General features: G+C 41.5%; 1 protein-coding gene and 1 pseudogene across 7 annotated transcripts in view; both read right to left on the bottom strand.

The window, feature by feature from the left end:
• RABGEF1 (RAB guanine nucleotide exchange factor 1) overlaps positions 1-24,862 on the bottom strand; it is a 72,276-nt gene that overhangs the window by 11,026 nt on the left and 36,388 nt on the right. For 5 of the 7 annotated variants that reach the window (XM_040634991.1, XM_040634989.1, XM_040634990.1 and 2 more), the window contains 5 exons: positions 14,439-14,520; positions 13,399-13,531; positions 12,093-12,184; positions 7,224-7,480; positions 1,167-3,465 (listed from right to left, as the gene is read on the bottom strand). In XM_040634991.1, coding sequence (XP_040490925.1) covers positions 3,067-3,465; positions 7,224-7,480; positions 12,093-12,184; positions 13,399-13,531; positions 14,439-14,520 — 963 coding nt within the window. In that variant the 3' untranslated portion in view covers positions 1,167-3,066. Of the gene's footprint in view, positions 1-1,166; positions 3,466-7,223; positions 7,481-12,092; positions 12,185-13,398; positions 13,532-14,438; positions 14,521-24,862 lie in introns of those variants that run through there. The other 2 variants (XM_040634993.1, XM_040634992.1) reach the window with 1 other exon arrangement.
• Positions 18,938-21,594, bottom strand: LOC121103751 (annotated as a pseudogene).

Raw genomic sequence — 24,862 nt, forward strand, 5'->3', positions numbered from 1 at the left:
TTTTTCCATATAAATCCTAAAAGCCCTTGCTACTTGATTTATATGTTTCTATAGTGAATAAAATTGTCCCATTATATTTGCTAACTGGCTAGTAATGAGATACAGAAAAGTCATTTTACACAGTTACTTCTGATGGCTATTCCTAGTGTTTTCTATCTTACCGTTTTAGTGAAATTTAATGTTTCAGTATCAGTTCTCTTGGGTTTCCTACATAGAAGAATCACCTATAAATAACAGCTATCACTTGAGCACTTAGCATTGCTAGGTACTGTTGCAGGTCATTTAATCCTCACGAGCCCTTGAAGCAGGCACGATTATTATCCCCAGTTCACAGATTAGGGATGTGAAATATGAGAGACTTGCCCAAGGCCAAACAGCAAATACCTAAGTGGCAGCCAAAACGCAAAACCAACACCAAGCCTCCTAGCTCAAGTTCATGTCCTCAACCACGAGGCTAGAACATTATTATATCAATCAGATTAAGTCCCCTTTGCCTGGGTGGCTCGGGTCCTGATCCTAGGGTCCTGGGATCAAGCCCCGCGTTGGGTTCCCTGCTCAGCGGGAAATCTGCTTCTCCCTGCCCCCCCCAACCTCGTGCTCTCCTTCTCTCTCAAATAAATAAAATCTTTAAAAAATATATTTTATAAAGATTAAGCCCCCTTTATTAATGATTGACGACTGAGTACCTGGTGTAAAACTTTCAGAACAACGCGAATAGTAGTGACAGCAAACACCCTTCTCTTGTTCTTAATTTTAACTGGAATGTCTCTAATGTTTCCTCTTTGGAATGGTAATGGTAATGATGCTTGTGGCTTACACAGGAAAACTTTGTAACATGAGAATATTAGTAATGTAATTTTCCCAAGATAAAGAACTAAAAAAATCAATCTATTTAGGAGAGGGATGGATCATGAAACCTTATTAATATGGACTTCTGTTCCAAAGGTTTATTCCAGTTCCATTTATAGTACATAAAATAGCAATACACTCTTGTTGAGAAGACAGAAACTGTGGCCATGGTTTTGAAGCTGACTGAAGAGAAGTATAAGCCTCTACCTAGGGCAAGAGTTCCTATCTAAAGAATTCAACTAATAGGAAATATACAAAGAAATCAATTCAACAACTTACTCTAACGATATGTAAGAAATCAAAAGAAGACAGTTTTGTGGGAGGCTGATAAGCACATTTTATTTAACAAATATAGTGTACAACGACTAAAAGAACTGTATATTCCCAGGAGAATTAAGAGTGTATATACCGGGATTAGCACCTAGAAAGTACATAGAAAAGAACAAAGGAGAAAGGGGCGCGCCTTCCACAGAAATCAGTGGGGCCCGGGTTTCTAAGTGCGGATTCTCACTGGCATTTGACGTAACTCGCGGCACTCCACGTGCGCTCGGGGCGCGCTGACTCAGGTACCCGCTTCTCGTCTTCAGTGCTTTGTGACAACAGGTGTGCCAACCTGATGGCTCTCACGTGTAAATTTAAGTAGCGGATAAAAATCTGTATACTCACCCTCGTTTTATTCCAAAGTTATTGCACTACAAATCTGTGGTCCACTATTAGGAATATACTGAGAGAGCCAAGAAACCTTCTTAACTGCTTGTGATGCGACCTGGTTTCAGAACGGTGCCCTGGGACTTATACACAGTTTCACAGGTCCGCTGGTAATCTGTAGAAATCACTGCTTGGAAGGAGGGCCGCACGTGGCATATTTCGGTTATGAAGGGTTGCATTAGGGTTAGAAAAGCTTCCACGGTGCCAGTGGCTGTAAAGCCTCAATGACGACCAGTTAGCCGCGCTGTGCATTTAATGCAATGTTCTTTGGTTACATCACATTAACCACCGACAGGATCACTTCCTCACTCACGAAATACATCAGGGGTTCTTAACTGGGGGCGATTCTGCTGCTCCCCCACTCCCCCCGGAAACATTTGGCAATGTCTGGAGATAATTTTTCGCAACTGTGGGGGGTGCCACTAGTGTCTAGTGGGTACAGAAGTCAGGAATACTGCTAAACACCCTACAAAGCATAGGGAAGCCCCCACAACAAAAATCCTCAGGCCCCCAATGTCAGTAGTACTGAGGCTGAGAAACCCTGGCAGAGGGTTACAGGACAGGTGTCTGGGTTGTCCATCAAGTCCAAAGTACGCTACAGAGGCAGAAAGGCACCGATGCACATCAGGGCTCGGATCTCCCCAGTGGAGTGCTGTTCGCTCCTGTCTTCTGATCCAGGCCCAGGACCAGCTCCTTTATAAAGAACTCTACAAATATTTCCTGAATGAGTGGAGGAAAAAGGTGCAAGAAGTATGGTTCAAAGTCTTCAAATGACTATCCTGAACAGCGACTTTGTGACTTAAAAATGACTCTGAACCTCAATGGTGTCACAGTCTCTGACTGTGCAGAAGCTAAGTCAGGGCTAACGTATTGTTAAAGATGGAGTCGAGGTTTTAAGGGGAATATGTCTAAACACCGCTAGGTTCATTTAAGTGGGGCAAACCAAATAAAATGGAGTTAAAGGCCAACATTCAATACACTTTAAACAAATTAACACATGAAATGCCATGCACAGCAGACACCATTCCTTTTTTGTTTTTACATATTTACAATTTTACATATTTACTTATCAATATATCTTCTATCTTTACAATTATAAAATATTTCAAACTGTAGAATAGTGGTACCATTGAATTCCCTTCAACATACATTTTGTAGCATTCATTTGTTTTATCCTTTAAAGGCAATTATTTACCCATATCCAAACCACAATGAATGCCACAGAGGAAGCACATAGGAAAATCATGGAGAAAAAATAGATTTAGATAAAACTTTCACATAAACCTTAAATGAGTCTATTTCATAACTCAAATAAATAGTATTTTATTATTTACTAAGCTTCCCCTGCCAGGAAAAACAAAACAAACAAAACAATTCCCACAAACTGTACCTTTAAAAATGCTCTGACATTTATAAGCAATTAAGTTATAGTCTAGATCCCAATCATGGACTGTAGTAAGGGCTAGCTACAATTTATGCTCAAATAAATACTAGCCACGTCAACTTTTATCATCCTGCATAAACTTGAGGCTGCAATGGTGGAGGAAGTTTATCATTTTCAACATTTTCAGAGTCAATAGCTGCTAAAGATTGATTTGGGGCCTTAATTTCAAGCGGGTATTTCTCAACAATGTCTTGAACCTCTTTTGCAATTCCATCCGTCCACTCTATTAGGTCTTTTTCAAGTTTCTTGGCTTCACTCATGATCCTTTCTTGCCGTTCATTCAACTGAGACAGAAGATCCAAGTTCTTATACATTTGCTTAACCCCTAAGCAAGCATCAGGAGACCAATTCTCAGGTTCTTGCTTCCTGGGAGAAGTCTGGCCGGACATGTATCGATCAAAATCTTCCTGACTTAAATTCAAAGACTGAGCATCTAATTTCTCAATGAAAGCCACAGCACAGCACTACAAAAAAAACCCCAGAATGTTATTTACTGTAGTCACATAAGGAAAGCTTCAAATATTCAAATATACATTTTAAAACCATCTTATTGTGGTGAGTTTAAAACAGAATCAAAAGTAGACACAACAGTCTAATGACCCACCATGGACTTCAGCTTCAAAAATTACCAAGTCATAGCCAATCACGTTTCCTTGATACTCCCAACTGAAACAGTACATTTCTTCCTTAAAAAAAAAAAAGTCAAATCGCCAATTCCCATTGAATTTGTCTGAAATTCAGGCCTCTCCTTGGCCTGTTCAAAGGTCCAGGGGTCTTGTACAGAGTGAAAGGCTAGAGAAGGCCCCTTCAGGGTCTGTTCCACACTGGCCACTACAGAGCTTTCTGTGGACAAAAACTGAATGATTCCTCAAACTCCAAGGCTCTCTGCTTCCCTGTCACGTTGCAGGGCAGAGGAATCACTGCTGTGGCCGGGAGTTCTAGGGCCACGTGTCTGGGAAACACGCCCCATAAAGCCATCCCCTTCCGAGGTCTAACCAGTCCCACAGTGTTCACTCAGGGCATGGCAGCTACTGGGCGCATCTTCAGGGACCGGTGTGGCACACAGGGACCGGTGTGGCATCCTCCAGGGACCTTTGGTCCTTTAACATCAAATGGTTAAAAGAATAAGCTTTGAAATCAGGCAACCTGAGTTGTCACCTCTGTCACGTGATAGCCTAAGAGTCTGTGAGCCTGGGAACGTTACCTAGGCTCTCTGAGGTTCCTGCATATGTAAAATGGGAAATACCACCTAAATTTATAGTGAGAATTAAACAATCCAGCACATGGAATGTGCTGAGCTCACAGGTCAGCAGCAAGCAATGAATAAATGGGAGCAAAGAAATTTCTAGTAAAGAAATCCTTGGGAAATGCTCAGTTCAACAGACATCTGTTAGCTATATTTTCTTACACTGATTTAATTTTTCTTTTTTCTTTTCTATTTTTTTTTAAAGATTTTATTTATTTATTTGACAGAGAGAGACAGCCAGCGAGAGAGGGAACACTAGCAGGGGGAGTGGGAGAGGAAGAAGCAGGCTCCCAGCGGAGGAGCCTGATGTGGGGCTTGATCCCAGAACACTGGGATCATGCCCTGAGCCGAAGGCAGACGCTTAATGACTGAGCCACCCAGGCGCCCCTGATTTAATTTTTCTATAAGGAAAGTAATTTTCATTTTTACTATTAATTAATTTATTTTTATTTTTTAGGTTATTTCCATACCCAACATGGAGCTCGAACCCATAACCCCAAGATCAAGAGGGCTCCACAGACTGAGCCAGTCCCTCCTTTTTTTTTTTTTTTTATTTTATTTATTTATTCATTTGACAGAGATAGAGACAGCCAGCGAGAGAGGGAACACAAGCAGGGGGAGTGGGAGAGGAAGAAGCAGGCTCATAGCGGAAGAGCCTGATGTGGGGCTCGATCCCAGAACGCCGGGATCTCGCCCTGAGCCGAAGGCAGACGCTCAGCCGCTGTGCCACCCAGGCGCCCCTATCCCTCCCATTTTTTAAAAGAGCCATTTTCACAAGACATGCAATATAAACAGAGGAAAACAGGCAGCTCTTGGAAGTTCTTCTGAGAAACTCATTCCCACTGCTCATAAAAAAGTGAATCTCTTTAAGGAATATTTGGCAAATCTATTGCAACAGACTCATCTGATGAGAACGTGCCCCTCCGACCCATCCACGCAGGCTCGCCCTGGGACTGTGGACGTGCTGCGGTCCCCATTACCTGGAGAGAGGAGGGATCTAAGACGATCCTAGCACTCCTGGCATGGCTATATGCTACTGCCACAGTGGAAACGGTATAGATTAGAAAAGAGAAAACCATCTGACATTCCAGGAAGCAGTTTTAGCTTTGAAAAATTACATTTGAGACATAATAAACAGCTGGAAATGGAGCTCAGTGTGAGGGCAAAATAGGTGACACAAGCCTGTGCATCATCACGGTACCGGGGACAGCAGAGCTGTGCTCAGAGGAGGCAGCCCTAGGGGGAGAAGTGCACAGAGGACAGAACTCTAGGGAATAACACAATTCAAGAGGGAGCAGAGGATGCAAAGCCTACAAAGAGACAAGGAAGGAGTGGAACCGTGAAATTCAAAAGACAAAGAGACAAAGGAAGTTCTAGAACAAAGGAGTTATCAAGAGTGTTAAAGAAGAAAGATGAAGACAGAGTTTTCATGGGATTTGACAACCGGCAGATTTTTCACTTTTGCCAGAGCAGTTTCACTGGAGCAGTAGGAGTAGAAGCCAGACTCTGAATCAGCTGAGAAGATGGAGAAATAAGGGGCAAACATAGGTAAGGCTGTAGGTCACGGCTCTGGGAAGCTGCAAGGAGAGGCGAACCAGCAGCCTCCATTGCTGACCACAAGGGCTGCACCTCCTGGTCCTGGTCATTGCTTCTACTACCAGCCGTGCCTCCATCTCCATACTTCTCTGGAATTGTCAGATTGTCTGATGATCCCTAGGTGAAGAACTAAATCCAAAAGGCTCTTCTCTAGCAGTCAAGAGCATGTTTCATGTATGTTAAGGAATGAGTACTTCGGCCACTTAAAACTTTTTTGGGGAGTATAGTTTAAACAACCATGTGTCTGGAAGGATGAAAAATACTGCAAATAATGGCACAAGCATCACTTTGAAAAGAAGTATTCCTGGGATGGGATAAATGGGTGATGGGCACTAAGGAGGGCACTTGTGATCAGCACCGCGTGTTGTATGTAAGGGATGAATCACTGAATTCTACTCCTGAAACTAATATTACACTGTATGTTAACTAACAGGAATTTAAATAAAAACCTGAAAAAAGGAAAAGAGCACTCCCAAGTCAAGCAGCTGAACCCAGTGGCTGAGGGTGATGTGTGACAGGGGCAGGTCCAGATTTCGAGGGACCGGAAGCTTATACACTTTTGGAAACCCACTTAAATGAAAACACAATACAAAATTAGGTACAATGGTGAAAACATATTTAGCATTTAAAAATAAATCACAACAAATTTCCGGAAGCCTTGAAGTTGATTCAAGTACCATCTTTTTAGAAAATTTACTAGAAACGCTTTCTTATGTAACCTGGCTTCTTCTCCCTATTAACCTGTACAACTTCCAACACAGGACAGAAAGCACATAAGGTATTTTGAGGCTCAAATTCATCAGTAAATTTAGTTGAAAACAAATAAAAGTTTAGTGGTCAGTAAAAGGACGTATTCAGCCCTACTACTTAGACTTACATACTTTAATACAGTCTTGCCTAGAATCAATTAGCACTGTTAACAAGGCTTGAAAATCATTTCACATCCTCTGAACTGACCCTTTTAAAATCTCAGAATTCAGTTCTAAGAGATCACTCACAGAAATAAACAAAAAATAATTCTTAAGTCTTTTACTAAATCCAAATCCATGATCGGACTCATTCATGGTTAAGCAAGCCCACTAAGTGAATGGCCCTTTTACCCAGGACCTGGGGGAGTGATGGCCAAGAGCGGCAGAAACTCCTCCGTGCGGCCATCATGTTTTCCACACGAGGAGCACAATCTCTGGTCAAGTACTGAGAGGCGAGGCGTTTGCATGGCACGGTCACGTGTGCTATGTGACACCAAGCAAGCGTCCTCAGCTAGGCTGATTCCTCGACTCAGGGGCATTAAACTGTCACAGGCCTGTGAGTGATCTGTCACATCCCCAAAATAAGTACCTTCACGGTTCTTCCCCGCGGCTCCGAGAAACCAATACTTACCAGATTGGTGAAATAGTAGCCGTCCTCTCCAGTCATCAGTCGGCTTGGGTTGCAGAAGCGGGTGATGTACTGGATATTGGACTGAAGGCGTGGGGGGTTGCCCTTCAAGACAATGTAGATGAGAGTTGGTAAAAAGTCATCGGCTGAGGCTGGCTCGTTCTTGGTGATCTTAATGGCATTGAAGATATGCTTGCTGCACTTGGTGATGCAGGCCAACTTATCTCGAGGCACGCGCTTTGAATCCATTTCAATGATGTCTATAAAGCAGAAAAGACACTGCTTCAATGAGAAATAATTACATGAAAGAAGCATTAATCATTTTTTAATCTATCAAGTTACAGAGGTACCCTCGCTAACTACCCCTGGAGAAGTGATTTAGTGTCTGAAAAACTCTGACCACAAAAAACGTAAGCACTAGCTCATCCCAGGACGCGGGACCACGAGCCAGACGCTATGTGCATTACTCCCAGGCTCCACAGCCTATTTCTTTCTTTTTTTTTTTTTTTAATTTTTTTTTATTATATTATGTTAGTCACCATACAGTACATCCCTGGCTTCTGATGCAAAGTTCGATGATTCATTAGTTGCGTGTAACACCCAGTGCACCATGCAGTACGTGCCCTCCTTACTACCCGTCACCAGTCTATCCCATTCCCCCACCCCCCTCCCCTCTGAGGCCCTCAGTTTGTTTCCCAGAGTCCATAGTCTCTCATGCTTCATTCCCCCTTCTGATTACCCCCCCTTTCTTTATCCCTTTCTTCCCCTACCGATCTTCCTAGTTCTTATGTTCCATAGATGAGAGAAATCATATGATAATTGTCTTTCTCTGCTTGACTTATTTCACTTAGCGTTATCTCCTCCAGTGCCGTCCATGTTCACAGCCTATTTCTTTTTCATCCTCAGATTGTGCAATGGATACTATTAGGAAGGGAACTGAGATTCACAGAAGTTTGATAATTTGCCCAAAATTATACAGACACAGCAACTGACAGAGGGAGAACGTGAAACTAAGTTTATCATACTCTAAAACCCATGCTTTTAATCATGATGTTAAACTGCTTATGAGCTCCTCGGATAATTAAGAAGAGTCTTTTTCCTGCTTCTGTTCCTTTATTTCACTGTAAAACTCAGTTTAGAGAGCATGCTGCTTTTTAGAAAGGTGGGTATTCTACAAAGCACCACTGTATTGGTAACAAAATACAGCTGCTGAAATTTATCACATGTAGGTCTATAGCGGCCAGTCCCCACGGCATGTAAATCCCACCAGCTGTAACATCTACAGCACCTTTACGATTTTTATAGCCTACTGGTTAGCACAGGGGCTGAAGCAAGGATATAAAATTTAATCTCATAAATACCATTCATTTCCCTCAGAGAAAAATTACTTCACTGTCCCTAACCAGCCCTAAGTGGTGGGCTCCTGTAAATGCACAGCCTGCATCACAAAGACTGGGAGGCGGTGAGAATAGTCGTCAGCACCGCTAGAACAACACAAGGGGAAGGAGGGAGAGTGCCTTCGGATGTGCAAGTCTGCTTGCAATCTGGAGCAACGCGAAAGAAACAGCCGAGGCAGGTAAATTTGACAGCAACTTCTGGCCAACAGCAGGAATAAAGTTTTCTAATTTAGGTGGGATGGTGGCACACATCGGAGTTCTGCTCCCAGCTCCATCCCTGAGGTCTGCTCCCGGGGCAACCCTCACGGGACCACCAGCCATGGAAGAGTAGTGTGTGGGGGCCGGAGACCCTGGACAGTGCAGAGGCCGTACTCTAACTTACTAATGCTTTCGTTCCCTGTACTCACATGTCTACTGTGTGCTTTTGCTTAGTTTATAGTAGAGGTCCTTTAATCTTTTAATTATGGGTTGTAATTATTGTTAGTATGTCTCAGTCTATTTTCTTTTTCTATTTGAGTAGAACATATTGCAAAAGAGATTTGGGGGAAGACTTTTTAAAACCATTTTTATCACTTTCATTTATCCTATTTAGCTTCCTACCTTTTAGTACTCGTTTTTATTCTTTAAGTTTTTAACCACTCTCTCATTAATGTTTATTCCTTAAATTTTTAAGTGAATAAAAAATGAGTACTTTTTATCTGCAGGCAGGTGTAGCTGCCAATGCCAGGAGGGAGGGCCGAGAGTGTAAAAAGGAAGAGAAGGGAAGGGGGAAAAAAAAAAGAACGGGGGAGAGGGGATGGCGATTCCTCCCACACTCTTTGTCCTGCAGCGACCCTTCGCCTTCCTAGCATCCTTTAAGCCTCAAAGAAGTTTTTTGGGGGAAACTCTTTTGAACCCCCCACCACCTGTAGTTAGTTTCATGATTTGCACTGCCCTAAAGCCTAAACGAGGAGATCCAGGAGAAAATAACAGAACAGGAAACTCCCCACTGTATTAATTCTTCCAGTAATGATGTCCCACCCTAGTCTGCCTGCTGTCACTTACTTTACACAGTCCTCAGGTAACTGCTCTGTGTCTGTCATCCACGGCTTTTACGTGTAATCAGTAGGAAAGACGGGCTGAGTATGGGTACTCCATCTTGGCGGGAGTCTAGTTTTATCTCTAATGACGTTTTGAAAACAAAGTAGGCTAGACCTCTAAGTCATGATTTCTCAACCTTGGCACTAACGATATTTTAAATTGGATCATCTTTTTTGTAGGGGACTGTCCGGTCCTGCAGGATGTTTAATAGCATCCCTGGCCTCCACCTACTAGATGACAGATGTCAACCGAAATGGAAAATGCCTCATTCAGTGTATTTACCAATAAAACTGACTGTGCTAATGAGGAGCACATGGGGTGGTTTAGAGAAATTGAACCATAATACCACTGTTACACACTGTCCTCTCTCCTTGCTCCTGTACTTAGGCTGACAATTTTAGGACGAAAGTGATCACATAACCTTTGGCCTTCACAGAATGTATCCGCACTCAGACTGGCAAGATATGGGGCTAAGATGACAAAAAGTTAAGAAGGCTTTTAAAATTTTGTGGCCAAATTTCTACTACCAAAACATCTCTTCAAACTCCAACTCAGATGATTTGAGAAAACTTTCACCTCTCAAATTCTGTTAACAAACTGCTGATATACTGAAATCCTCTTAGTTCTATTTTAAAGCAAACAATGATCTGGCTCTTGTAGTTTCTGGTTTTACAAGGTCTATCCTATGGCATTTCAGAAAAGAGTCCCGGACATAAATTCCTATGAAGTACTTTAAACATAAACCAGTTGGTCTCCAACTTGGCAAGAGTATTCGGAAAAAAAAAACACAAGTACAAGGCCCATATCCAGGCTTCTCACCTTCAATCTCTTATGATGTTCCCTGAGCAAAAGGTGGGAGTGGGAGTGGGCCTTGACCCAAAGGAGTCAATTCATGAGACCTACAACACAGCCTTGCAGAAAAGCTTTGAACAACAAAGATAACAGTATTCAGCTAGGCCAGTTAGACTCTTCAACCAGAATTACAGAAAATAATTCATTTAATAACAGGAGTTAAAGCAAAGAATTACAAAGAGAAACAGAACCTGAGAGAGTGGAAGAATCATGTTAAAAGCGGATGACCCAGGCCCTAGAAGGGCCATGGAGCTAAGTTTCTGTGAGAGTCCTGCTTCCTTTCCTACCTTGATAATATCTTAAGCAAACCCCCATTTCTTCCTGTAACAGGAGTCTCTAGTTCTTATAACCAAAGAAGCCTACTTAATGGCTTGCCCCCAGCCACTGCTAACAGCAGCTGACCAACTTTCTTTCCCAGCAGAATTTCATTAACAACTCTAAATAAGCAAGTCTTTCCAACTCTTCTTTTTTTTGTTTTTAAAGATTTTATTTATTTATTTGACAGAGAAAGAGAGAGAGAGAGAGAGAGAGAGAGAGAGAGACAGCCGGCGAGAGAGGGAACACAAGCAGGGGGAGTGGGAGAGGAAGAAGCAGACTCCCAGCGGAGCAGGGAGCCCGATGCGAGGGTTCGATCCCAGGACCCTGGGATCACGCCCCGAGCGGAAGGCAGATGCTTAACGACTGAGCCACCCGGGCGCCCCTTTCCAACTCTTCTTAATTAAGAAGAAGCTGGCCAAGGTTGGGTATCTTCTCCATTAGGAGGAATTTGTTTTGTTTTGTTTTTAAACTTTCGTGGTATACTTCTGCTGGGCTATTCCTATGAATAAGAAACAGAAACCTTAACCTGTCCAGGACAGAAGAACCACATCAGTTCAGGGCACTTCACTGACATCTTGAACCAACCAGAAAAATAATCCAAAGCACATCTCTGATTAACAACCAATTAGAGAGATACCATTTTAGTATATAACTGTAGTAGGGGAGATTATCTTGCCCCATCAATTCCCTTCCTCCCTCTAAAATTATTTTGAATATATAAATGCAACTGAGTTTTAAGAAATCTGCCCTAGCGGGGACACCTCTGTGCTTCAGTAGGTTAAGCGTCCGACTCTTGACTTCGGCTCAGGTCATGATCTCAAGCCCCGTGTCGGGTTCTGTGCTGGGCAGGGAGCCTGCTTGAGATTCTCTCTCTCCCTCTTTCTGCCCCTCCTCCCCCTTCCTCCACCCCAGTCACACACACTCTCTCTCTCTCTTAAAAAAAAAAAAAGGGGGAAAGAAATTTGCCCTAGCTGCATTTGACCTTAGTTTAGTTCAATACCCAAGAAATAAGAGACCCTGGTCAAAGAAAGTAAAGGGGAAACATAGTTCACCTGCTAAAATGAATGCTTCAAGTTCATACGACCAGCGCACTTACAAATTGCTTTTACCGCATTCAGTATGTCTTTGGCAGTCTGCATTTTAGAAACACTTTACTGTCTTGTATGGATTTATGTTAACTTCAAGGGAGAAACATCCAGATAAAAAAGCTCTCTGTTTCACTGACCTGTGATTGCTTTCACCACCATATCAGATACTTCTGAAATTTCTTCATTAACAGGGACACAAAGCATCTGAGGTGTAACCCAGTGCAGGGCTCTACAAAGAGGGAGAGACAGTAAAAAAAAAAAATTCCAAGAATGGACCACAGTCATTTGTCTTGTCATTTCCTTCAGTAAAGGGGAAATACGAGGCACCACTGACGAATGAGGCAATCCTGGGCCCCAGCACACTGCCCCTGAACATATCAGGAGCTCAGACGAAGTGACCAGAATCCTAAAATGAGGCTTCTCTTGTCACAAGAAAAGCAGAAGACTATCTTACTGGTTGAAATGAGATTATATGGAGGCTGAAAAGATAACTGAGACTGAAGACCTGAGAAGAATCTGCTGTCCCCTCTCCTCATTGCCCATCACCATAATGTCGCCTTAAGCTCTGCCCTCAACTTCTGGGGCACACCAGAGGCTGTGTAAGCCTCTGTCAACAAGCATGTGTCACCTCAGTCTGAATCCCTGAGTTTCCTGGTTACACCTTTCACAGCAGAGATCCCTGCCTGACGAATGCTCTCACCCTGCACACCAGTCCAAAGACCCTCTAGTTCCTTCGGGCTCCACCTACCACCTTCCTAATACCAACTCCTGGCTTCTGGTGTGACATCATCAAGACAGATCTGCCAATTACCAGCCCCACTGTCAAGGAGCCCTGTTTGGATTCCTGAGCTCCCTCTTCCATAAGCACCTCAGCACAACCAGTCTTGGACCCATTCCCACATTTAGATGGCCTATTTCCTAAGGCTTTCGCTGCCACTGGAATGCAGAGCCCTGGGGCTCACTCTACCACCCAGGGAAGATGGAGTGCTTTGGGAAGTGTTACCAACCCAGTGCAGTGGGAAGATGTGATCAGAGGAACAGCTAAATAATGAGCACCCCCAGTAAGGAGGAGGACTAATGACACCTACTGCCTTCATCTGGATACTCACAGCTTCCTGCCTGACAAGACAGTTCAATGAAATGAGAAAATAATGAAATTTCCTCCTGTTCCTTGGAAATTTTGGAGCTTTGAAACAATCTCAAACATCAGATCTGCTTCTTATCTAAAGCTGCTTCGACTCAGGTGATTTCAGCCCTTTTCTCCTATCCATTTACCATAGTGTTTTTCCTTCTGACACCATGAAGAAGCTTAGAAGCTAAGGATGGTGGGTACCTTTGCTGTTAGTTGTTGTCAAGGTTTGAAATGCAAGTGCCCTGTTTCCCCACAATGTATTCTCCTGATGGTAGGTAGTAAATACAAGACAAAGCAAAACAACCAACTACCTGATCCTCTTCTGAATAGCGAGATCTTTCTTCTCATCATCTGTAGTTTCTGGACAGAACACATATTTATAGAGACGAGTCATGATGTACTTTTCGATCTGATCCATTATCTTCTCGACTCTTTCTGCAGGCACTGAAATATCCAAATGGACATAAAAGCTCAAGAGAAGGATGGACAATTTACATTAAGAGCACGTCTTCATAGCTTCTCCCATATAGCAGAAAACTAATTTACTAGTAATGCATTAAATATACCCAGAAACAAAAGTATAAGATGTTACATTAAAAAATACCCTTTAAAAATTTACCTCAACTTTTGGGACTGCCTTTCACAGAATCACCACTTCTAACTGAAACTGCTTGGCAGGACCCAACAGTTGTATGCCCTGCCAAGTGGGAACACCTCAGCACGGGTCACTCCACATCGCTGCATTAGAGAAGCGACTGAAATTCCCAAGACTGAGAATGATGGCAACCCACTCTTTCATTTTTCTGAGGTTTACTACACAATCTTATAGAACTCGTAGACGTGCACAGGTGGGGCTTACTTCTCAGACAGACATGTATGCTAAGTATATCCTAAAACCCAACATCAATGGAAGTCAAATTCAAGAAAATTCTCTAAAAACCTACAGCTCTAAGTCGGTGATTCTCAATTTTTTTCCACCCCCCCCCTACCCATTTGAGGAATACATAATCATGAAAAATGACTCACCAAAATGGTGCTTCCAAGATGGGCATTTCATTTAGAAGCTTCCTAAGGGGCTTAATCGACTCTGCCCCTACCCTTAATGCAATTATTAAACACTGTTCCATAAATTACCCAACTGCTGTGATCACCTTGGAGTGATACACATGGTGGTATTCAAAGGCCCTCTAAGGATAAGACCAGCTACCAGAATGTCAGCGGAGTTGTTTATAGGACAGAGTTGGCAAGCCCGCCAGGCCATCAGAGAAACAGAGAAAGTTCTAACAGACACAGCAGTCAGACTCTGTACAACTACCAGCAATCCTTTTATGGCCGGCTAACAAAGCATTACCTTTTCCACGAGTCTGCATTCTTTCAGCCACGTTCTGGTAAAAATCCTGAGTACACTCTGACTGTTCCTCAATGCTCAAATCCTGAAACAAAGGGACAAAGAAGCTGCTTGGTAGCTGAAGAAAGATCATGCGTAAAGCTCTAAATTTTACAGTTTCCAAAATGCACTCCTTAACTAGTGCTAATCTCAAAAGTACCTACCAATTATATTAACTCTGCAGAGGAGAAAAACTTATCCTTTAAAGTTATTTATAACTCTCATGACCTCTTCTTACTTCTTTTTGCGCGCTCTCTCTCTCTATATATATTCATTCTTACATGGGTATAATGCATATTTTGATAATTTATACATTTCTGTACATTTCTATTTATCTGATCTACTTAGTCATTTCTGGTGGCTCACATTCCATTATATTAAATGATTTATTTAACCAGTCTACCACTGTGCCTTTGGGCTCCTTCTCTTTTTTTCACTATTACGTACTGCAGCTACAAATAATTGTGTGGACTATTTCTCTTGGGTTATTTCTTCATGATACATTTTCAAGAGTGACATTAACAGTTTAATAAATATGAACAACTTTACAGCTCTAAGTACCTACTGCTAGATACAATCCTCAGAAACTTCAATGTCCAGCCATTAGCCATATATGTGTGTTTACTTCTCCATGGTCCCTACAACACTGGGCTTTATAATTTTCCTTTGGGTTTACTGACTATATGGGTATAATATGTATATTTATTCCCTATTTTCTTCTAAAGAATAAAGTCCACATAAAATATAAACACAGTTCAGCACAATTAACTAGATGATAAAAACTAAAACATGGAGAGAAACAGAAAATGGAGCTAGAAACAATAACAGAAAAATGCAGTCCCTGAAGATACAGAAATTAGTCGTGTCAGCCCAACATCTGTCGCTAACTAAACTTTCTAGCAATCATCAGTAAGACAAAAATAGTCACATAATTGGGTGTCCAAAATGTAAAAGTAAACTAACTGGTGAGAGCATGCAGACCCTGCCACTCTGGCTTAAATCCCAAAGCATGTCTTGGAGCCCTGCCCTTCTGCCTTTTACAATGTCTCTCCCACCCATCCTTCCCTGGTTTCGGCTCTCGTCACCTTTCACCTCGAGTACAGCTGCTCTCCCCAACTCTGATCTCACTTTCTAATCTATCCTACACACCACAGTCCAACTGGTCATCTCCGATTCAGATCTGGGCACAAAGTCAGCTTATCACCTGAGCGCCACACCTCCAATGGCTGTCCATCAGACGGACGCTGAAGCCTGCACTCAGCACCAGCCTCCCTCCCCCTTCCCGCTTCCCCTGCCAGGTTACCGAGTGTTCTGAGCGTCTGCTTTAGCCGCCCCCCCTCTCTAACACTATCAAGTTATTCTCTGTCTGCATGACTTTTACTGCTCTCCAGTCTTCTGACAGCTATCCAAGAAAGGCTCCGCTCACACCTCACCTCTTTTAAGAAGTTGTCCTTCATTCCCTTAGTCAAAATAACTTTGTGGGTCTCACGGGGCTTACAGAGCTCTTTGACAAGCCTGACAGCAGCTCTTGTTGCTTTCTTAACTAGTTATTTATATAAGAGCCATTTGGTTGAATTAAAATCGATCCCTTGTCTAGTAAGAACTCGGTACTAAGTAAATTTTATACATTTTGAAATGTTAAGCTTTTGTTTATATTCGCCGCAAGTTCTCAGTGCTGCTTTCTACTTTATCTTTTATTTTTCATTACACAGATTTTTAAAAAAGTTAATATACTAAACCTTTTACCTGGTCCTTAACAACAATTCTTAAGACAGTTCAACTGCAACCCGAAAATTGTTTTAAATTTCTCCAAAGAAATAAATACCTCTACAGTTGAAATAAACATCCTACTCTACTTTGCTAATTTACTTCTAAGTTTTTTCATGTTTAATTCTTTATTTGGCGGGAGTGTAAGGCACACAGCATGGAATACAGACAGTAAGTAATCTATATACGGACTTCCCTGTCTTTTTCAGCAGCAGTTGTCACATAACCGGCTCCTGAGAAACTGAATTTATTTCTGGAATCCCTGGTTTATTTCACTGTCCTATATTTTAATTTTTTAATCAAACTCTCACCTAGTTGTGATGTCTTTCACTTTAGGATATATTTTGAAGTTGGCCAGATTTTGCAAATCTTTCCTACCAAATTCGTGCTCTCCGCACCACCTCACAAAAAGATTATACGGTATATTTGTTTTTTCTAGAATAAATATAACATTGTCATTTAAATTTTTCTTAGCTAGATCCAAGATACAATCCTCAGTCTTTTAATTCTTGGAATGACCGTCTAACTTTCCTTATTAGAGTGTTCAGATTTAATGTCATTCATTGCTATTATCTTTCAAAATTACTATTTTTTAATACTGTGCTAGGCTCTTCAGCTTTTTACCACCAGCAAGTCATACTATGACTAACTGAACTTTGTGAACTTATCTTGTCATGTTGCTAATTTTACACCCCTATTAGCACACTTGGATTTTCCTGATGAGATCATTCTCCCTGAATTTCACGGAAATTATATTTCTATCCACTCTAAAGCACTTGCTGCATGATTAGAATTGCCAGCCACTGTACCAGACAAGTATAAAAAAATTAATAAAATGCTCAGAGAGCATTCCCCTTGAATGCGAAGACTGAGTGCAAATAAGTAATTATAATATCCTATGAAAATTATAAACCAGAAGGACAAAGTACTGTGGGGCATAGGGTAAATCTTTTACTTTCTTTCTTATTCCATCTATCTTCAACAATCTTCTCTAAATAGGTACGGGCAGCAGCAGTAAGTATTCTTGCTTCATACTAATATCCATGTGAGTTAGCAGTGGTGTTTCTAGTAGTGTTCACGAGAAAGGATGTCTCCTTCGTGCTCTGTGGTGTGAACTCCAGCAGATCCACTGCTACTCTGAGAAAAGTCCTAACCCCACCCACCTGCTCCTGCTGCTGCCTCTATGTGGAGGCAGGATGGGATGCTCTCTGGGCATGCTCAGTTTGTCCAACACATGGCTTTCCTTTCTGTGCTGCTACTTCCCAATGAGATCTCAAGCTTTTGTTTCCTATCTAGCCCTCCTCTACGAATTGATCAGTGAAATTTGTACTGTAAATTCTCTAAGCTTCATCCCTGCACCACCAGACAAATATAGCCATGGACTAAACAATTTCAAGCCCACTGGGAATATTTCTTCAGAGAACTAGTTTTAACACTATGCCTGGACTTTCACGTGGGTCATCCTAAGCAGCAGCTACGTGAAGAACGTGCTCATAAGAACATGTTTATAAATTCTAAATACTATCAAATTATCCTCTTCTTCTCTTATTCTTCCTTTAAATCATTCTGTAAATCTTTTCAAATTCTTTCAGCAAACAGAGTGGGTTTAAATCAACAAAAGGACTATCATTATGGAGTTTGTGAGATGAGACTTTTTTACTAGTAAGACTGTAAATCTAATTTTTTTATGATATGGGGGTTCACTTAGCATTTTAACAGTAATATTTTTATTTTCCTTTATGATGCTATAAGTTTACTTGTTATTCTTTCTGTTTGTGTACCTTCCACAATAGATTATCTATTCTTTTCATCTACCTAGGTACCTTAGACATGGCTACCTTTCATTCGCACCAAATCTCAACACTTAAACCACATTGATTCTTACGATTATTACCAGTACTTACTTCTAACTAAAAACACTGTGACCTTTTAGGGGCCTAAATGGCCTGTTGTACTAGTGGCAATGAATCACCTATTCCTCCCCCTGCTTCACACAATCACTGTAATTCTGTCACTATTCGGAAAATGTCTATTTATATTGCACAGACCTACTCTTCCTTACAGTGTTTATTTTACAATTTAAAATAATTCCCCTGCCACTCTGTCCTCTTACCCTGTTTTCAATTCTTTGTAGGACTTAACCACTACACTGTATTACCAATCTGTTTATTATCTATTTTCCACTATGCTGTATTACAAATCTGTTTATTATCTGTTTTCTCCACTAAAATGTGAGCTCCCCAAGGGCACTGCTGACCACCATATCCTCAGTTTCCACAACAGGGCCAGGCATAGGGCTAGTGCTCAATTAGCTGAATGAAAGAAGAAATAAACGTGACCATGTATCATTGCCCCTCCTTTATACTACTATAAAAACACTGGGAGACAATTCTATATAGATCTCCTCTATTTCTACATATCTTGTGAGGAGAGCTATGGACTGCCTTTGTTCTGCACGATCTTTTCAAGGACAGCTGTAGAGATATCCTTGGAAGACAGAGATAGTGCCTCCCTCAAGTGAAAGGGCAGATTGTCTACGGTCCAGCATAATAAAGATAATGTTTCCATGTGAGGCAAAGGTCAGGCAAGCTGACTGCCCATTATAAAAGACCCTCTTTTTTTTTTTTTTTTTAAGATTTTATTTATTCGACAGAGATAGAGACAGCCAGTGAGAGAGGGAACACAAGCAGGGGGAGTAGGAGAGGAAGAAGCAGGCTCATAGCGGAGGAGCCTGATGTGGGGCTCGATCCCATAATGCCAGGATCACACCCTGAGCCGAAGGCAGACGCTTAACGACTGCACCACCCAGGCGCCCCTATAAAAGACCCTCTTATCTCAGCTTACTCACTGCAGGCACAGGCATTATCTGCTCTTTGCATGCCCCGTGGGAACTGATACTCAGGGAATTGGTGCAAATGCCCATATACTCTGGATATGACCACTGCTTGAGTGATAAACCGGCCTTCTTTTCTGACCCAGGAGACTTGGGTCTTCTGCCAGCACCCACAAAATGATGGCAGGCTAACTTGTGAACTTGCAAGTAGGGAAAATCTCAGATCCTTCACAGTTCTTATTGAAGAAGCTTAGTGAGAGCAGATTTGTGTTGGTAAATTTTTAGGTTCTACAAAATTCCAAAATGTTTTTTCAGTTTTCTCAGAAAAATCACAGTCTAGCCATGTAAATGAACCCCTTTCCTTAAGTATTTTTAAGCTATTGCCTGGGTTCATCTTTTCTATAATGTCTGCATATAAAGCCATCTTATTTTTTTTTCCTAAAAATTTTTCCTTTGTAGTTTAAATGTTTGACAAGTGGGTGAAATCCTTTGAATACTGAGAGGTAATCTATATACTTTCCTAATTGTCTGGTTGAAATCTTTTTTTTCCCCAACCTATTTTGAAAACTTTGACTATTCCTTAATTGTGTTTTCTATGTCATTCATCTGAAATTCTCATCTTTAGAATCTGGAATTCCATGATTTGTTTTCTGGGTTAAGTTTCTTTTGTACTGTAGTTAACTGATTTATTTAGGTGTTAGTTTTGTCCATATTTTTTGAACTGTTGGTTCCTGTTGCCTTCAGTAAATTTTTTTTTTAGGAAAACAAATATATTACGGCTTTAATCCTCTTAAGTAAAAATTTAAAATTAAACATTAACATCTAAGGTAGACCAAGCGTGTGGTTCTCATATTTTGAGACAGTTGTTCTTATCAGGGAAGATACCCTGAGTCATTTGCAGCTGGCTGAATACAGATTTAAACACTTCTACATTTAGATGAACAAAACACGGCAAAAAAGTAATTGATTTTTGTCAAATTCAATTACTGGCAAAATAAAGGTGGTAAGAATTGTTAAAGTACATGTGTTCCTTCCACATCTCGAAGGAAAAGCCAGTAGTTGATCATTTTTAGCAGCTGGCAAGTTACTAGTTACAAATGAGCTCATATGTTCTTTACAAAGGTCATCATTAAATTTTCTTTAGCAAGAAAAATGTTTAAACTCTTGCCTTTCATTCACTGAATGCAATGGGTATTGGGCTAAGCATTCTGGTAACTCACACGTTACAGTGAGATGCCTCGGAGAACCACAGGGCAGCCAGGCATGGCCATGTAGCCACACAGAATTCCCAAAGACACTGTATTCGTTTAAGATGCTTTGATGTCACCAGAGTTTGAGCAGATAAAGCTTATTCACGATACTCTAGAGCTCTGGCAGTGTGCCACTGGCCTCTGCTCTAAGTATGTGAAAGGATTAAACATGGAATCCTAAAAATCAATGAACAGACTCCCAAATTAGAGTTCATTAATGCAACTGTGTGTTCAGCCACTTGGGTTTTCCAACAAGGTTTGGGAAAAGGTCAAAAGTACTCATAGCTAAGAAAAGATGACGCAGCCTTTCAAGAGTTATGGCAACAAGTTAGAGGCAGCTAAGCTTCTGTCACCATGCCCACCAGGGTAGGTCTTGGTGTGTGCCATCAGCTGGTACCTCACCTTGTTCACCAGCAGAGCTGTGCCCAGCTCTTCCCCTTCAACAAGAATTCAGAATACAGCCTCACACCTGTAGCTGTGCACAGCGGGAGAGGGCCTGAGAGGCCCTCACACCTATAAGGTCATGCTCGGCTCAGTCTGAACCACGACCGGCTCAGTGTGAGTTAGCTGTGCTTTCTGAACACCTTCTGAGTGTGGACTTCAGTCATTCCGAGCCTCTTCTATAGGTTTTTCTATAAATTTTATAGGGTTATTATCTTCAATTTTCTCGTTCGGAACACACATTGTGCTGCTTTCTCCAAAATGTCTCCGACCTCTAGCGAGTCCTTGCAGAATTCCTAAATACCATATAATTTTGCCTCCTCCACCAGTTTTGGTTCCTCTGCAATAAGTTCTCGGCATCTGCCAACCCTCGCTTTTATTTTTCCATAGGCTCTTCTAGTTGCTCTTCTAACGTGACCTTCTCTTCCAGGAGTATCTTCTCTGTAGAGGAAGTATCTCTCTTCTGTTCCATTCTGACCCATGTCCTCTCTTCCACTCTGGCCACTGTCCTTTTGTTTTGTAGCTGTGCACAACAGGAGAGGGCCTGAGAGGCGATGCCAAAGCTGGGAGCCTGTCTTGACAGCCTGACCCGCTGAGCCATCATGGTTCAACTCAACAATGTTTTAAACTTTCTCTCACATATTCTTCTATATATGTTCTTATTTTACTCATTCATCAATTTCCACATAGTTATCAACTCAACCTTTTATCTACTTTTAGTTCTTTTGACATACAGGTTGTACCAGCTCAGATGTTTTCCCATTGCTTGTCACCTCATTTCTCTTCCTTTGTGCTTCTAATTTTATTTTTTTTTATTTTTATTTTTTTAAGATTTTATTTATTTATGTGACAGACAGACAGCCAGCGAGAGAGGGAACACAGCAGGGGAGAGGGAGAGGAAGAAGCAGGCTCCCAGCCGAGGAGCCCGATGTGGGATTCGATCCCGGAACGCCGGGATGACGCCCTGAGCCGAAGGCAGACGCTTAACGACTGCGCTACCAGGCGCCCCTGTGCTTCTAATTTTAAAATTGTGTCCTGGGCTACTCCCCCATTCCCGTTCCCCAATTTTCTTACGATGATTAAAGCCTATTTTGCTAATTAAAGTTTCTTTGTCTTGGATACATACTTCTGCTCTCTGAACAGTAATTGCATAGCAGGGCAAACTACTCCTTGCATATACATGTGGTTTAGAAAAGTGAAGTCATTTTAAGGCATAGGAGGACATCTATCTTCCTATTTACACTGAGGAAGAGAAGTGAAATGAAGATCTAGCCACATTTTAAACTATAATTTTTCCTTTCTCAGGTTTAGAAAAACAGCTTTTCAAGAGAATTAACATGGGAAAACTTATAAATTTATATAATGTGATACCGAATTTTATACAATGAATGGCTGGGAATAGAACAATGAAAGTAGCAAAAGGTCTTCCATTGTGTTTGCTTCTTTAGTAAGGGAAAAAGCATATCTGAATGACTGCTAATAAAGGAAACTTATTTTAAAAACTGCATCGAGAGGGGTGCTGGGTGATGCAGTTGGTTAAGCATCTGACTCTTGGTTTCGGCTCAGGTTGTGATCTCAGGGTTGTGAGCCCTGTGTTGGGCTATGCACTCAGCATGGAGTGCGCTTGAGTTTCNCTTTCCCTCTTCTTCTGCCCCCTCCCTTGCTCTCTTGCTCTCACTCTCTAAAATAAATAAATAAATCTTTTACCACAAAATTCACTTATTAAAAAGCTTTAGTTCAATATCCAATAAATTAAAGAGTATGTGTTTTCAGGAAGTACAGAGTACCACAGGCTATGCTTTCAGAATAGGGGAGAGTGTTTCTGAAGGATTTATTAATAATTAACAAGGGCAGGATTTAAACAATTTGGGCAGCAAAAGAATCTTTTTGATTTAACTGCAGTCTGTTTTGTGTGTGTTTTGAAAACGTTTTCATATAAATAAACTTGTGGGGAAAATTCTTTTTTTGGGCAGGGATCTCATTAAGTTAAAAAAAAACAGGGTTTTCTAGTTATGATGGAAAAGGTTAACATCTAGTTGGGTCTCTATAATACTTTAAAATTACCCTGGGCACATAGGTTTTGTCCAAATGACAAAATAAACCTATACATCCTTCATTTCTTTGGTGACCATTTACATCCTGGAATCTATGGCCACTCTTAGGCCTACTGAAAGCATGGTTCTTACAGTGAGATTCTTAAATTCTAGTTATTTTTGTAATGATAAGAAGTTTAAAAAACTAAACCTTGCAAATTCTTCTTAGATTCTTCTGCATATGCGACCCCCATCAGCCATCTCCTCAGTAAAATTTAAATTCTTGCTATGATGACTTCTAAGAAAAGTGTCTGATAACATAAATATAAATGGATTCTGTTAATGATGTAGCTGCCTATCTTGTTTGCCATAAAAATACCTCTTACTCTAAAGCATATGAAAAGGAACTATAAGAAATACATATTTTAATATTAAATAGCTAATAAGATTAATCAAAAAGATAAAATGGCAAAATAAACCAGCTTAAGAAGAATCTTAGCAAACAACAGTTATTTGTTGAACAGTAAAGCACTGCATTCCATTACCGCAGCGTGTATGAATTATGTAGGGGCTCAACGAAATTTCAGCCCAAAGAGATACCCTTTTGGGATGAGGAAATTAAAAAAAACAAAAAAGTCTGAGTACAGATAAGGTGTTTCATGACAAAGATAAAATGGATGGAAAAACCCCCAACCTTTTCAATGCAATTCTGTAAATATTTAATTGTCTAGACTTGATCCGTGTGTGGAAAGGCTGCTCACCACTGGCATACACTAGGATTAGAGAAAACAGGAATGCAGTGGAAAAAGATGTGGGAGGGGCGCCTGGGTGGCTCAGTCAGTTAAGCGGCTGCCTTCTGCTCAGGTCATGATCCTGGGGTCCTGGGATCGAGCCCCACATTGGACTCCCTGCTCAGTGGGGAGCCTGCTTCTCCCTGTTCTTCTGCTGCTCCCCCCTAATTGTGCTCTCTGTCAAATAAGTAAATAAAATCTTAAAAAAAAAAAGAAAAAGAAAAAAATGTGGGCAAGAGTGGCTCTTTGTTCTGAACCTCAGAAATTTTGGGAAGACTACTACTGTGGGACGCAGTAGAAAGAATCACCAGTTGGGCGCCTGGGTGGCTCACTCGGTTAAGCAGCTGATTCTTGATTCAGCTCAGGCCATGATCTCAGGGTCACAGGACTGAGCCCTGAGTTGGGCTCCCCACTCAGCAGGGAGTCTGCTTCTCCCTCTCTTCCACCCCTCCCCCTGTTCGTGCTCTCTCTGTCTCTCAAATAAATAAAATCTTCAAAAAAAAAAAAAAAAAAAAAGAATTACCAGTTAATGGCAATGTCACCAGGGTGGACTCGAACATATAAGAATGAGTTTGCATATTGTGTAGGTCATTAGAAGAAGATGACTTAGAAAGTCTACCTCTTGAGAGTAACATTAAAGTTAAGGTTTTGGAGTCTTAAGTCTAAGCCTAAGTTAAGGTTTTGAGTTTTTGGTGAACTGAGTAGACAGAGCAGTTTTCACTACATTACCTGACAGCAACCATCCCAAGCTGTTCTCAAAATTTTTTTTTTTTTTTAAAGATTTTATTTGTTTGACAGAGAGAAAGACAGCCAGCGAGAGAGGGAACACAAGCAGGGGGAGTGGGAGAGGAAGAAGCAGGCTCCCAGTGGAGCAGAGAGCCTGATGCAGGGCTCAATCCCAGTACCCTGGGATAACGCCCTGGGCCAAAGGCAGACGCTTAAGGACTGAGCCACCCAGGCGCCCCATCAATCTAATTCTCTCAAGAAATTTAATGATTAAGTGATCTGAAGATAGTTAACACTGGTTCGTTCTGGTATAAAAAACAGTTTCACTGGTGCCTGGGTGGCTCAGTCATTGGGTGTCTAGCCTTTGGCTAGGGTCATGATCCCGGGACCCTGGGATCAAGCCCTGCGTGGGGCTCCTTGCTCGGCGGGGAGCCTGCTTCTCCCCCTCCCTCTGCCTGCCGCTCCCTCTGCTTGTGCTCGCTCGTGCTCTAATAGATAAATAAAATCTTTTAAAAAAAACCAAACTGTTTCATTTATTTGAAAGGAC

The sequence above is a fragment of the Ursus maritimus genome, unplaced genomic scaffold, assembly GCF_017311325.1.
Source record: "Ursus maritimus isolate PB19 unplaced genomic scaffold, ASM1731132v1 scaffold_2, whole genome shotgun sequence".
Classification (NCBI taxonomy): Eukaryota; Metazoa; Chordata; class Mammalia; order Carnivora; family Ursidae; genus Ursus; species Ursus maritimus.